The following is a 12714-nucleotide window of genomic DNA, read 5'->3' on the forward strand; positions in this document are numbered from 1 at the left end:
ACCATGTCTGGCTGATTTTTTGATTTATTGTAAAGATGAGGTCTCGCTGCCCAGGCAGTCTCGAACCCGCGGGCTCAGGCAATCCACTCACCTCAACCTCCCAAAGGCGCGGGATTACAGGCTGAGCCACCGAGCCCGGCTGGTAGTTGATCTTAAAAAAAAAAAAGGTTAGAACTTCTGTTTTATTATAACTCCTTTCTTATCTAGATAAAATGGGCTGGATCACCAAAAGGAAAATTTGAAAGTCACATTTGTTATTTCCTTGATGGCAGCCCTAATTCTCCACCTTTCTGTTTCATTTTTCCAAGATACGATTACTATAGAAAACCTTTTACCTAATGGGCTAGGAATGGCAACATTAATTAAAATTGTTTTAATTAAAATTGTTGAGATGGATACGGTGGCTCACACCTGTAATCCCAGCACTTTGGGAAGCTGAGGTGGAAGGATTGCTTGATCCGAGGATTTTGAGACCAGCCTAGGAAAAACATAGCAAGATCACATCTCTACAAAATAATAATAATTAAAAAATTATCTGAGCCTAGTATCATGTGCCTGTATTCCCAGCTATGTGGGAGGCTGAGGTGCAATGATCGCCTGAGTCCAGGAGGTCTAGACTGCAGTGAGCTACAATTGTGCCTCCAGCCTGGGCAACAGAGTGAGACACCAACTCAAAAAAAAAAAAAAAAAAAAAAAAAGGCTGAAGAAGGATTTCGTAAAAATTAGTAAATATTTTAAATATATTGAGAACATTCTGTCAATGTTCAAGCCTTTGCAAATTTAGGTGAAGCACCTAGAACTTTTCTTTGAGTATGTTTCTAATGTCTGCAGTTTCACAATATCTTTCTTTGATAATCTTGTCCATAAAGCATTTAGTTTTCTAGTTTGAATTTCTTTTTGAGTTGGAGTCTCACTCTGTCACCCAGACTGGAGTGCAGTGGCCACTCCTGGCCACTGCAGCCTCGACCTGCTGGGCTCCAGCGATCCTTCCTCCTTGGCCTTCCGAGTAGCTGGAACTACAGGCACGCGCTATCACACCCAGTTCATTTTGATTTATTGTAGAGATGAGGTCTCGCCAAGTTGCCCAGGCGGGTCTCGAACCCGCAGGCTTAGGCAATCCACTCACCTCAGCCTCCCAAAGGTACGGGATTACAGGCTGAGCCACTGAGCCCAGCTTGAGTTTCTTTTTAAAGTGATGACTTCAAGATAGCTCATAAAGTTAGTGTGAAGAGTTCTTCTGGCCATTTAAAATCACTTCCCCAGACTTTGATGAAGTTCTGTTTCATTAATAGTTATTGTTGTTGTTGAATCAGGGTCTCACTCTGTTGCCAAGTCTGGAGTGCAGTGGCCTCCTGGGCTGAAGAGATTCACCTTCCTCAGCCTCCTGAATACCTGGGGCTACGGGCATACACCACCACACCTGGCTAATTTTTTTTTTTTTTTTTTTTTTTTTTGGTAGAAACGAGGTCTCGCTATGTTATCCAGGCTGGGATAGTTTGTTTTAAGATGTGCTTTTCTCTGGTCTTTTCAAATAATTCAACTCAGTGTTTATATATGAGCCAAATTTCTTTTATATTTTGCTTTATGAGATTTTTTTAATTGCCTAATTAAAATTTGTAAAAAGCAAGTGCAAGGGAACCAAATGAATTTGAAACAAATAAAATGAACTTTGGTACACATATAATTCAACAAGTTTGAGCAGAAATACAAGGCATAAAATCGGTGTTAGCACAGTGTACAGGGAAAACACAGAATATTTATTAAATTAAAGGTTTGCTTGAGTAGAGGTTGCTTAACAGAATTTCTAATAAAATTAAAGTAATAGCCAGTATCACGGGGGTGCTTACTATTAGGCACTGTTATATGTGCTTTACATAACGAATTGAAACCTCATAACCATGCTGTGAGATAGGAACCTTTATTACACCTGGCTACAGATGGGGAAAAATGATGGAGAGAAGTAACGTGACTCATCTAAGGTCACACTCCCACGCTGTTTTGCCCAGAATCTGTGCTCCTAATAGTCCATTTTCCTGTTTCTACTTCCTGCACTCGTTCTGTTCCCTTCTTCTTTACAGCATTGTTTCAGTCTGTTTTGGTTTCTCTTTCCGCTGTTACCTATTCAGCCTCAACCATTTCTGAAAATAGGGTGAGATATAATTGTATAAATGCCAGTCTTATTATAATGAGACAGATTTCTCTTATAATAAGAAACAAAAATTCAGACAAGGGAGAAATGTGAATCCATGCCATTTGAATGTGAAAAGTAAACTTTGAGTTACTATTTTGTAATTCAATTTTAAAGCAAAAAACAAAATACTTCAAAATGACCTAAATAGTAACAAAAGTTACTTTGAACTAGGTAAGATAATGGGATTATTCTGAGGTCTGGCTGCTTTACTTCTTCTGTATCTCTGACAGCCAGAAAACTAATTATTTCTCCCTAAATTAATTTTCATGAGTTATTTCTTAAGATTATTTTAATATTTATTTTTCTATCATAACTCTTTCTGGAATGATTTAAGGGAAGTACTTTAGTTCTTGATATCCTTTAGATTTTCTTCTCCGTTCCTTTCGATAACACTTTCAAAATATTGTATTCAGTCTGGATTAAGGGGAGGCAAGCGAGTCATCACAAGCACAAAACTGAAGGAGGCTCTCATTGTGAGGTGCCCACCCTGCACTTGCAGGACCCTAGATGTGAGTGCTTCCTTACATTTAGCCTCTTGAGACCTCACTTGCCTCATCCTGGTTTCATTCCTGCATTTTAACATATTCTGACATAGTGTAAACTTTTCAATATTTTTTTTCTAGTATGAAGCCTCTCCTTTTAGTCCCATTAAAGAGATGTGGAATTTGAAATTTAGAGAGGTTTAGGTACTGCTATATCTCAAGCCCCCCTGTTTATAATTTGGCAATTATACTTAAAATTTTATAAATCACCTGTTAGACTCAGATATTAGCCACAACGAATGACTGCTTTGTTGGTTTTTTCAGTTCAGACATTATTGGAAGGTTGCAGCACAGACTGCCAAAGTCAGTGTGTAGACGATTTTAGGGTCTCTTAGAGAACCACAACTAAGTTATATGATGTGTGTCCTTTTCCAGCCTATGTTTTGCCCTCTCTTTATCCCCAGCTCCATGGCAGCTCATGCCCTTTGGATGCTCAAAGCCTCTCAGTCTAGCTATTTTATTAGGGATGCTCTTCTTTCAAACTCATGCTCTAGATTATTTCTTCATTACTTAACCAGAGGAAACTTTCTTCCCCAAACTGGTGGTGAAAAGAAAGCAATTGAATTGAATAATTGACTTACTACATATGGACTTACTTATAAAACAATCTCATTAAAAACCTCAACTAGTATCTACTTGATTGGGTTGTGTAGAAGCTATTTCATGGGTTACTTTTCAAGACCATAGGGTTGAGGTAATGCTTCTTATAAGTACAGCCACACATCAAAAGCAAATGATTACCATACAACTTCTGGAAGTTGCCAACCATACTTTAGAAAATTGCCCTGGATATATATTCATACTGCATGCAAAAATACAAATAAAACAATAGCTTCCAGCATCTTCCCCAACCCAGAATATAGTGTGACAGACTAGCAAACACAGAATTAAAGATATCTAGGAAAGAGATTTTTGCATGTATCTATTCAAGTATGAGATAATATGGGAAGTTTCTTTTCTTTTTTCTTTCTTTCTTTTTTTTTTTTTTTTTTTTGAGTTGGAGTCTCTGTCTGCCGCCCAGACTGGAGTACAGTGGCCGCTCCCGGCCACTGCAGCCTCGACCTGCTGGGCTCCGGCGATCCTTCCGCCTCAGCCTTCCAAGTAGCAACTACAGGCGCGCGCTACCACGCCTGGCTGATTTTTTTATTTATTGTAGAGATGAGGTCTCGCCAAGTTGCCCAGGTGGGTCTCAAACCCACGGGCTCAGGCAATCCACTCACCTCAGCCTCCCAAAGTGCGGAATTACAGGCTGAGCCACCGAGCTCGGCTGGGAAGTTTCTTATAGAAGGAGTATGATCTTCATCATTTGGATTCAGAATCAAAGTAGAAGCCACAGGAATCAGTGTAAAATTAATTTTACACTGTCTTTCAAGCTTAAACCATTTGAGTGGCTTAAATGAATGTCCTCTCACCACTGAAACTGACTTTGAACAAACAATACAGTCACTCAAGGAAAGCACCATAATCACTGGATATAGAAGGAATGTGACAGATGAGTGTAGTTATTTTTGGCATAGTTCATTCATCAAGTCAATACAATCAATTTCTTCCAAGTGATTTAGTGTTTTATATATTCATATGCAACTTTGTTTATAGAGCATCATTCTTAGAAGCTGGGAGTAGAGGGGAGGGGCTTTGAATAACATGGATGGGTTTTGTATTCTAAATTCATTTTATAGATGTGCACAGAATTATCTTATAGGAAGAAATTCCTTCATACTCCAAATTCAAAATGTGGTAGAAGAATTATAGATATATAGATATAGATATAGATATAGATATAGATATAGATATAGATATAGATATAGATATAGATATAGATATAGATATAGATATAGGTATAGATAGATGTGAAGGATGCCTAGCCTTTGGAATTTTTTGCCCATATAATTTACTTATATGAATTTTTATTACCCAACTGCCTTTGTCACTCAAATATTTATACTGTCATACATTGTTTAATGGCTGGGATATATTCTGATAAATGTGTCACGAGACCATTTTATCACTGTGAGAACATCACAGGGTACTTACATAAACCTAGGTGATATAGCCACTACACACCTAGGCTCTATGTCTAGGCTCTTAGGATTCAAACCGGTACAGCCTATTACTGTAGTGAATACTGTAGGCAATTTCAACACAGTGATAAGTATTTGTATATCTAAACATAGGAAAGTTACAGTAAAAATATGGTGTAAAGATAAAAATAGGTACAGTTGAATAGTACACTTACCATGAATGGAGCTTGCAGAATTCCAAGTTGCTCTGTGTGAATCAGTGGTAAGTGAATGTGAAGGCCCAGGATATTACTGCACACTACTGTGGATTCTATAAGCACTATAGACTTATAAACACTTAGGCTACACTAAATTTATTTAAAATTTTTTTCTTCAATAATAAATCAGCCTTACTTACTGTAATATTTTTACTTTTCAAACTTTATTTTAACAAACGTTTGACTTTTTTGAAATAACACATAACTTAAAACACAAACACATTTTACAGTTGAACAAAAATATTTTCTTTCTTTATATCCTTATTCTGTAAGCTTATAGATCATCAATATCACTGTCTTCCACCTCTGCATCTTGTCCCTCTGGAAGGTTTTCAGGGGCTATAAGACACAAGAACTGTCAGATCCTATGATAACAATGCCTTCTTCTGGAACACCACCTGAGGAACGTTCCTAAGGCTGTTTTACAGTTAACTTTTTTGTTTTTATTTTTACACATAGAATGAGTACACTGTAAAATAATGATAAAAGTATAGAATAGTAAGTACACAAATCAGTAACATAGTCATTTATTATCATAGTTAAGTATTATGGGCTGTACATAATTGTATGTGCTATACTTTTATACAACTGTCAACTAGTAAGTCTGTTTTCAACAGCATCACCACAAACATGACACCTATATATTTCCTAATTCTTCACAGTATCCAATACCATTATAAAGAAGAATATAGCATGAAAAGAAAGTTTCTCTCTAGCAAGCACTATTCTATTATAAAGTTCCATTTACTTTCTGAATAAAATACTCCTTGATATTAGTTCTATAGGCTTAATAATGCATAACTTCTAAACCCAAGCCCACTTAGTGATATACAGAGCAGGCAGTGAGTAATACTTTGCATCACAATGGCTATGACATCACTAAATGATACGGATTTTTCAACTTCATTATGCTCTTATGGAACTGATGTTGTATATGCAGTTAATTGTTGACTGAAAGGTCATTTTCGTTGCATGACTGTTTATAAATGAACATATGAGATTTCACATATATCAAAGTATACTAATCAATTTAGCTTACATATAGTTACATATTAAATTATATTGAATTATATTATTATAACACAGGGAAAGTTTAACATAATATTAAGAGAATGGTGAAAAGGCAAAAATGAATTGTGGAGATAACTTATGGTATCTGGATAACAACTTTACTGCTTGAAATTCTTTAAAACTGGACCCATCCCAAAACAAGTGGTAGATAATACATAGCAAGTAAATTCTATTGATGTGCTCAAGCAAGTGTGCAATGTTCATAAATACATGGAGGAGTTTGATGACAACTGCTTCCAGGTAGCCAGTACCATCTATGTTATGCCTGATCTGTATATTACTAAATGGGCTTTGCTTTAGAAGTTGTACGTTATTAAGTGTACAGAACACTATCAAGCGGTGCTTTGTTTAGAATGCTAATGGAACTTTATAATAGAATAGTGATTGCTAGACAGAAAATTTCTCTTTATAAGAACGAAGAACTAGGAAGTATATAGGTTTTGTAATTTGACAGTATTTGGTAAGGGTGACAAATACCTTTGATTAAATCAGAAATGGCATCTTTTTCATCTGTAAGAGTACAGGAGCACAACATATTTACTGAATTGCAAAAGAAAAAAAAAAGAAATTTGAGAAACGTTAATGCTGACTTTCAGATAGGTGCTTCTGGCTTTGTATTTGACCACCAATTTTCTCCTCCCAAGAACACTGAAGAATCAAAATTATGTGAAAGGAATTTTGGTAATAATGCAACATAGAACATACGCCATCATTTACAGAAGAAAAATAATAAAATTACATTCTTCTACGCATCAAATATAAATAGTCCTCCATTGTTACAAAAATGGATTTTCTAGCCACATGCTTTTGTACTACAAATGTTGACCATGCCCTTTTTCTGATTAATAATCAGAAGTATCATTATAAATCTACCTTTCACCCCTGAGCTTTATACCACTCCTCTTTCTATTTAATCTTTTTGGGTGGAAGAGAAAAAGAGCTCAGAGCAAACAAGCCATGCTGTCTCCCTGGTGCTCACTGTAGAGGCAGGGCACTGGGTGTTGCTGTGGTACTGTTAACTCACACAAGTGCTGCCTTTCTTCTCTACCACTGCTTCCCTCCCATGGAATCCACTGCTTCCCTCTGGGCCTTCTCACTAGCCTTCAGGCAACGTTTGGGTGACTCACGAAGAAATGGAAAATCTTGCAGCTCCAGCAAAAACGGTTAGTCTTTATGGCTTTGTTGAACGTGAAGCAAAATTATTTTGCTACTATTTGGGTGAAAAAACTAATTTGCTTACTGTAGACCAGAGTAATAGGGAGTGTTTATATAGCTCTATGCAAAGATATCTTTTTTCACAGATTTATTTTACTATACTCGCTTGATATTTTTAAATGAAAGTATTGAATTGTCATAACGTGGTTAATTTATTAAGAGTTTATAATATGCCAATGTGAAACAATAATTTAATACAACTTATATATTCATTTTGCAATATTGGAAATTTGGGGTAACAAATATCACTTAGTATTGGGCATGTTCACAAAGAAAACAGGTTTCCAAATCAAATTAAATTGGTAATAGAATTGACCAATCAAATTAAATTGGTAAAGAATACTCATTATTAATATAATCATGTAGTTTCTTGTCTCAGGTACAGAGCTTGACAGGAAAAAAGGAGGGGGGGGTCATGTTAATGTGGTATTCAGAGCCCAGTTTTAAAGAATTCCATGGGGACCCTCTAGTCGTCACTTTTTAAAATATGATGTCATATATAGTCATTTTTCATGTAAAGGGAATGAAGTTGTACATAGTATATATTTTATCTTTAGCAACTTCTTTTAAATTTAATGTCCTTTCAGTTTTATTCCTACTTTAAAATTATCTACAAGTTTATGATCGATAAAAATGTCAATGTTGTGTAATAATTTCATCTTTAGTTTGGTTGTGTTGTACTTGGTTTTTGTCTTGTTTGTTGTAATGGCTGTTACTGAAATCTATTTAATTACCACAAAGCTTTATTGGAGAAATACAGTTTTTTCTCACTTCACTAATTTACTTTATATAAAATTTCTCCAACATATGTATATTTTTATATATATATTTATATACACATATGTAATCAGAAATTTTTTAATATAACACATTACATGAGGAAAATTATACATTTTTAAGTATTAGAAAATATTAGGAACAGCCAAATCAAATGTTTGTAAACACATGAATTTAAAATGTAAATTATAATTAATTGAAAACTATGTACTTGATCACTGTGGATCTGAGTAAGAAACTATGTATTTATCAATTTGAGTCATAATAATTAACACTTTGTATAACAATTTTGCTTTTGCCTGAAAAATTGTACTGTATTCATTTGAAATTAACTTGTATTTACCCTGCTTTATTAATCATTTCCTGCTGCTAACACAGAAAGAATCTGAGGAAGGAAGCTGGGCCCAGGTAGGAAATTCATATGCTTTAAGATAATTAATATCATTTATTTGGTAGGCTATCAGGCTATAAATTTAAAAACTATAATATCATATAATAAACTTTCACTTAGCTCAATATAAGCTGATATATATACATAAACCTACATTATGTTTAATATTTTACCTACTTCTTAAATAGCTCTATATTATAAATAAAATGATTAGCATTTCATACTTGACCTCTTTTAAAAGGGCAATTTTCTTTCTTCCCCAAAAGAATGATCTATAACTTAAATTTCTCTGAAATCACACCTTAATATATTTAATCAGGAATCATTCAAGGTGATCCAAGGGAGGAATAAAAAGAAAGAAAAGTCTTATTTGGAGTTCCACATACCATGAGTTAATAATGGAAGGTATATGAGTTGGGGTTGAAGTTATGAGTGTCAACATTGCAGACCAATCAGAGTCGCTTCCATTTATAAATGGCCATGTTAGATAAACATCTGCGCTTGGAACAAACATATATGTTTGCATGGAAGCTGTGCAGTTTTTGGAACAGTTCCATACGTTGCTAACTGAAAGAATAAATAAATGTGTGTTAAAGTCAGTGTGATTCAAATCTTTCAATACAAGAAAAATTTTGGTAGTTATAGTAGGGCTTATATTTAAAGATGCAGTAACTTTGGGTTGTATTACATTTTGATTTTGGTAAAAATTTTTATAAATCCTAAGAACACACAGAAGAAGAGGCCCACCTATGCTTTCACTAGAAAAACATTTTATAATTAGGATTGTGAATTTAAGGCATGATAAGGAACTAACAAGAATTCTGGGAAATAGAGTTAAGAGGTTTTTTTGGTAATAATTGTTTTAGTGGTAATGGTTGCTTTGAATTTCATTTTAGCTGATTTGAACAGTATTTGGCAATAACAGTTCATATTGTTATATTAAAGAATTAGATTATCTATCTTAGTTTTTGATCATGCCCTGTTTCAAGTATAAAGTCTATATTGACTGATTTCTAGAAGAATATTTTAATTCTTTTTATGATTTTTATGGAAAGCTGGCTACCTGCTTTGCTAGGTAACAAGTTAATATAACGCTTCAAAATTCTGTCCCTCCTTTTCTATCTACTGAGGTTCCTATTTCACATCAAGGTTTTCCATTTCACTGTAGCAATGGCAATAGTAGCATTGATAAGAGAAAAATAGTAGAGCCGACAGATACACAAATAAAATAAGCCTATCAACATAAAAACAGAATCTTAAAGCTCAGAATTTGTATTATACTTCTAATTGTAACTTCTTTTTTTTTAGCAAAATACATATTTGAACAAAATGTAGTTCCTTTTGATAATACAAAGCAAATAGTCAACCATTTTCAATAGGCAAATACTTTGATAAATGTATACAAAGTTCCATTTTGTATCAAATCACATACTTACAGTCTGAATATCATGTCTGCTTTGTTTCCATGCATCATATTAATTAAATATCAGTTATAATAATAGGGAATAGTCCCCAATTACCATCTCATTTTATTGGTTAAGAAACTTGACTGCTATAAAACAATTTTAGTGTCCGGTTTTTCTACAGACCCTGGCTTATGGAGATATGAACCACGAGTGGATTGGAAATGAATGGCTTCCCAGCTTGGGATTACCTCAGTACAGAAGCTACTTTATGGAATGCTTGGTAGATGCAAGAATGTTAGATCATCTAACAAAAAAAGATCTCCGTGTGCATTTAAAAATGGTGGATAGTTTCCATCGGTAGGTTTTTGTTTTGGGGGAGTTTTTGGCCAAAGATTAATGAAAAGGAAATAATATATAACATACTTTACTAAAACAAAAATGGGTACTTAGGTGATAGAAAATATATGCTATTTAAAATATCTGTGTACATCTACTGAAGATATTTTTGTGCAGCAAACTTCAGGGACTATCTCATGTAAAGCTATATGAATATTATGTGCCCAAAGTTTAAGGAACTAATGTGCACATAATTCTACTCATAGAGCATAAGTCTATTTTTTGCTTACTTAAAAAAATTCCATGTTTGACAGTGTGATAGGTATATGTGTTAATATTATAAAATTATTTATGAACAATAAATAAATTTTTGTAGTTTCAACTCTACTCAAATATGTGGTTGTAAATTTTATAATGTAGGGAAATACTAGAAAAAATTTTGAGAAGAACGTCTTCTCCTAGGACATATTTGTGCTTTTTATTTTTATATAAATCTTGTAGTGCTCTTGCTTATTTGTGTTTTAATTTTCATTAAAAAAAGAGTGGGTTGTTAGACAGCTGTGAGGACATACATAGATGAATAAAATGTCTCTTTTTTCAACTTGTTTACTATTTAGCAGGAAGAAAAGGGCTTGTTATAACAGACTGAAAAATGTCAGTTGGATTTTGGTTTTTTATACATAGTTGATTATTATATAATAAATTAACAAGCATAAACTTAGATGATTTTGGTTAAAAAACTCTGTTTGGTCCTTTCCTGTCCAACATTTAATTAGTGGGTCAAATAAAGATGATATAAAATTAAATATGCTGATGAATAAAATTAGGATAAATAGATAATAATCAGGGCTTTTCATTCCAACTCATGAAGATGTTTTGAATTCTAATGCAGTTGTTGACACTGTTGAATTAATTTGGTAAAGATAAATATGACAGTTAAAAAATCTAATAAAATGCTGGATGGAGAATTTATAATAGTCATTTATGTAAAAAAAAAAATAAGGAATTTATAGTTGACCCAAGAATCTCAGTTTTGTTTAATGACAAGGCATATTTAGATTGTATTTATTGTCAGGGACCACACAACTGCTATCATGTTGTGTGATAACAAAAGAAACTGTATTCATTTATAATATCATATTGTGATAAAGTAGTAAAAGTCCAATAGAAAGGTTGAAGAAATTAAAGACATTTAACTTGGCTGAAGAAAATTTTAGATAAGTTTTCTTATTTTTTAATATCATAATTATGTGATAGAAGAATAATATTTTGTCTGTTGAGTGTGTAGTTTTCTAATTAACACAGGTGTAGACATCAGGGAGGTGATTTCTTCTCACCATAAAACACAATTTTGTAACACTCTCAATTGCCCTTTAGTGTATATAGTGTGAGGCAGTGAGTGAGTTGTCTGTCACTGAAGCTTAGGCCTTCAAATTTCATTTGGTTGCATTAGACTTTTAAAATAATTTTTTACAACGCACTTGGGTTCGATTTTCCCATTCTTTATTAGATCAACTTTTAGTACGCTTTACTATTTTGATAAAAATAATTCTGATAATGGTAAAGTATTTTTAAAACCAATAAAAATTACTCAAGTGGCAGCATTCTTATTCTGTCACTATACAAGCTTCATTTTTATGTTATGCTAATCTCTGACTTAAAACAGGTAATTTCTGATGGCATGTTGAATCGTTTTAGCCTAGTTTTCCATCTAACAGACATTGCCAGAATATTATATCCTCTTTATAGTACAATTTCGTATTTCATGTAAAACTTGGCAGAAATTAGCCAAGAACCCTTGGCTTAATTTCAAGCTGCCTAATATTTAAGATGTCCTTTATATCAGTATTATTCGGTATCATACTGAATTCACTTGCTGGGAATGTCCAAACAAAAGACCACAGACTGTGTAACTTAAACAACAGAAACTTTTTTTTCCTCACAGTTCTGGATGCTAGAAGCTTGAGATTAAGAAGTCAACATCAAGGAGGTCTGACTTTTATATCAAGTCAAGATCAAGGCCGTCTAATTTCTTTCGAGGCCTTCTTGACTTGCCAATGGCCACTTTCTCTCTGTGTTCTTACATGTTTTCTCTTCTGTGAATGCTCATTCCTAGTGTCTCTGTGTGCCCAAAAATCTTCTTCTTACAATGACACTAGTCAGTTTGGATTAAGACCCACCCTGATGGCCTCATTTAACTTAATTATCTCTTTAAGGCCCTATATCCAGTACATTCTGAGGTGCTGAGGGTTAGAACTTCAACATATATATTTTAAGGGAACATAATTAACCCCACAACATCTACCTAATGCAGTTTTCTTTCCATCTTTTTCTGATTCTAAAATATATGACTCAACATAGTTTTTATGAAAAGGCAGGACTCAGAAATACATCCGACACTTAAGCATGGCCTGACCTGTGCGTGTGTCTAAATTTGTGTATGTTCCTAAACACTTAAGAACCCACTGACAGTCAATGATCTTTGCTCTTGAAACCTAGAGATTATT

General features: G+C 33.8%; 1 protein-coding gene across 5 annotated transcripts in view; it reads left to right on the forward strand.

Moving 5' to 3' along the window:
- Positions 1–12714, forward strand: part of PPFIA2 (PTPRF interacting protein alpha 2) — a 104987-nt gene that overhangs the window by 75412 nt on the left and 16861 nt on the right. For 2 of the 5 annotated variants that reach the window (XM_008065547.1, XM_008065548.1), the window contains one exon: positions 10035–10228. In XM_008065547.1, coding sequence (XP_008063738.1) covers positions 10035–10228 — 194 coding nt within the window. Of the gene's footprint in view, positions 1–7182; positions 7246–8452; positions 8483–10034; positions 10229–12714 lie in introns of all 5 variants that reach the window. The other 3 variants (XM_021716273.1, XM_021716274.1, XM_008065546.1) reach the window with 3 other exon arrangements.

Source organism: Carlito syrichta, unplaced genomic scaffold (genome assembly GCF_000164805.1).
Source record: "Carlito syrichta isolate Samal-C Ts95f unplaced genomic scaffold, Tarsius_syrichta-2.0.1 Scaffold308653, whole genome shotgun sequence".
Lineage (NCBI taxonomy): Eukaryota > Metazoa > Chordata > Mammalia > Primates > Tarsiidae > Carlito > Carlito syrichta.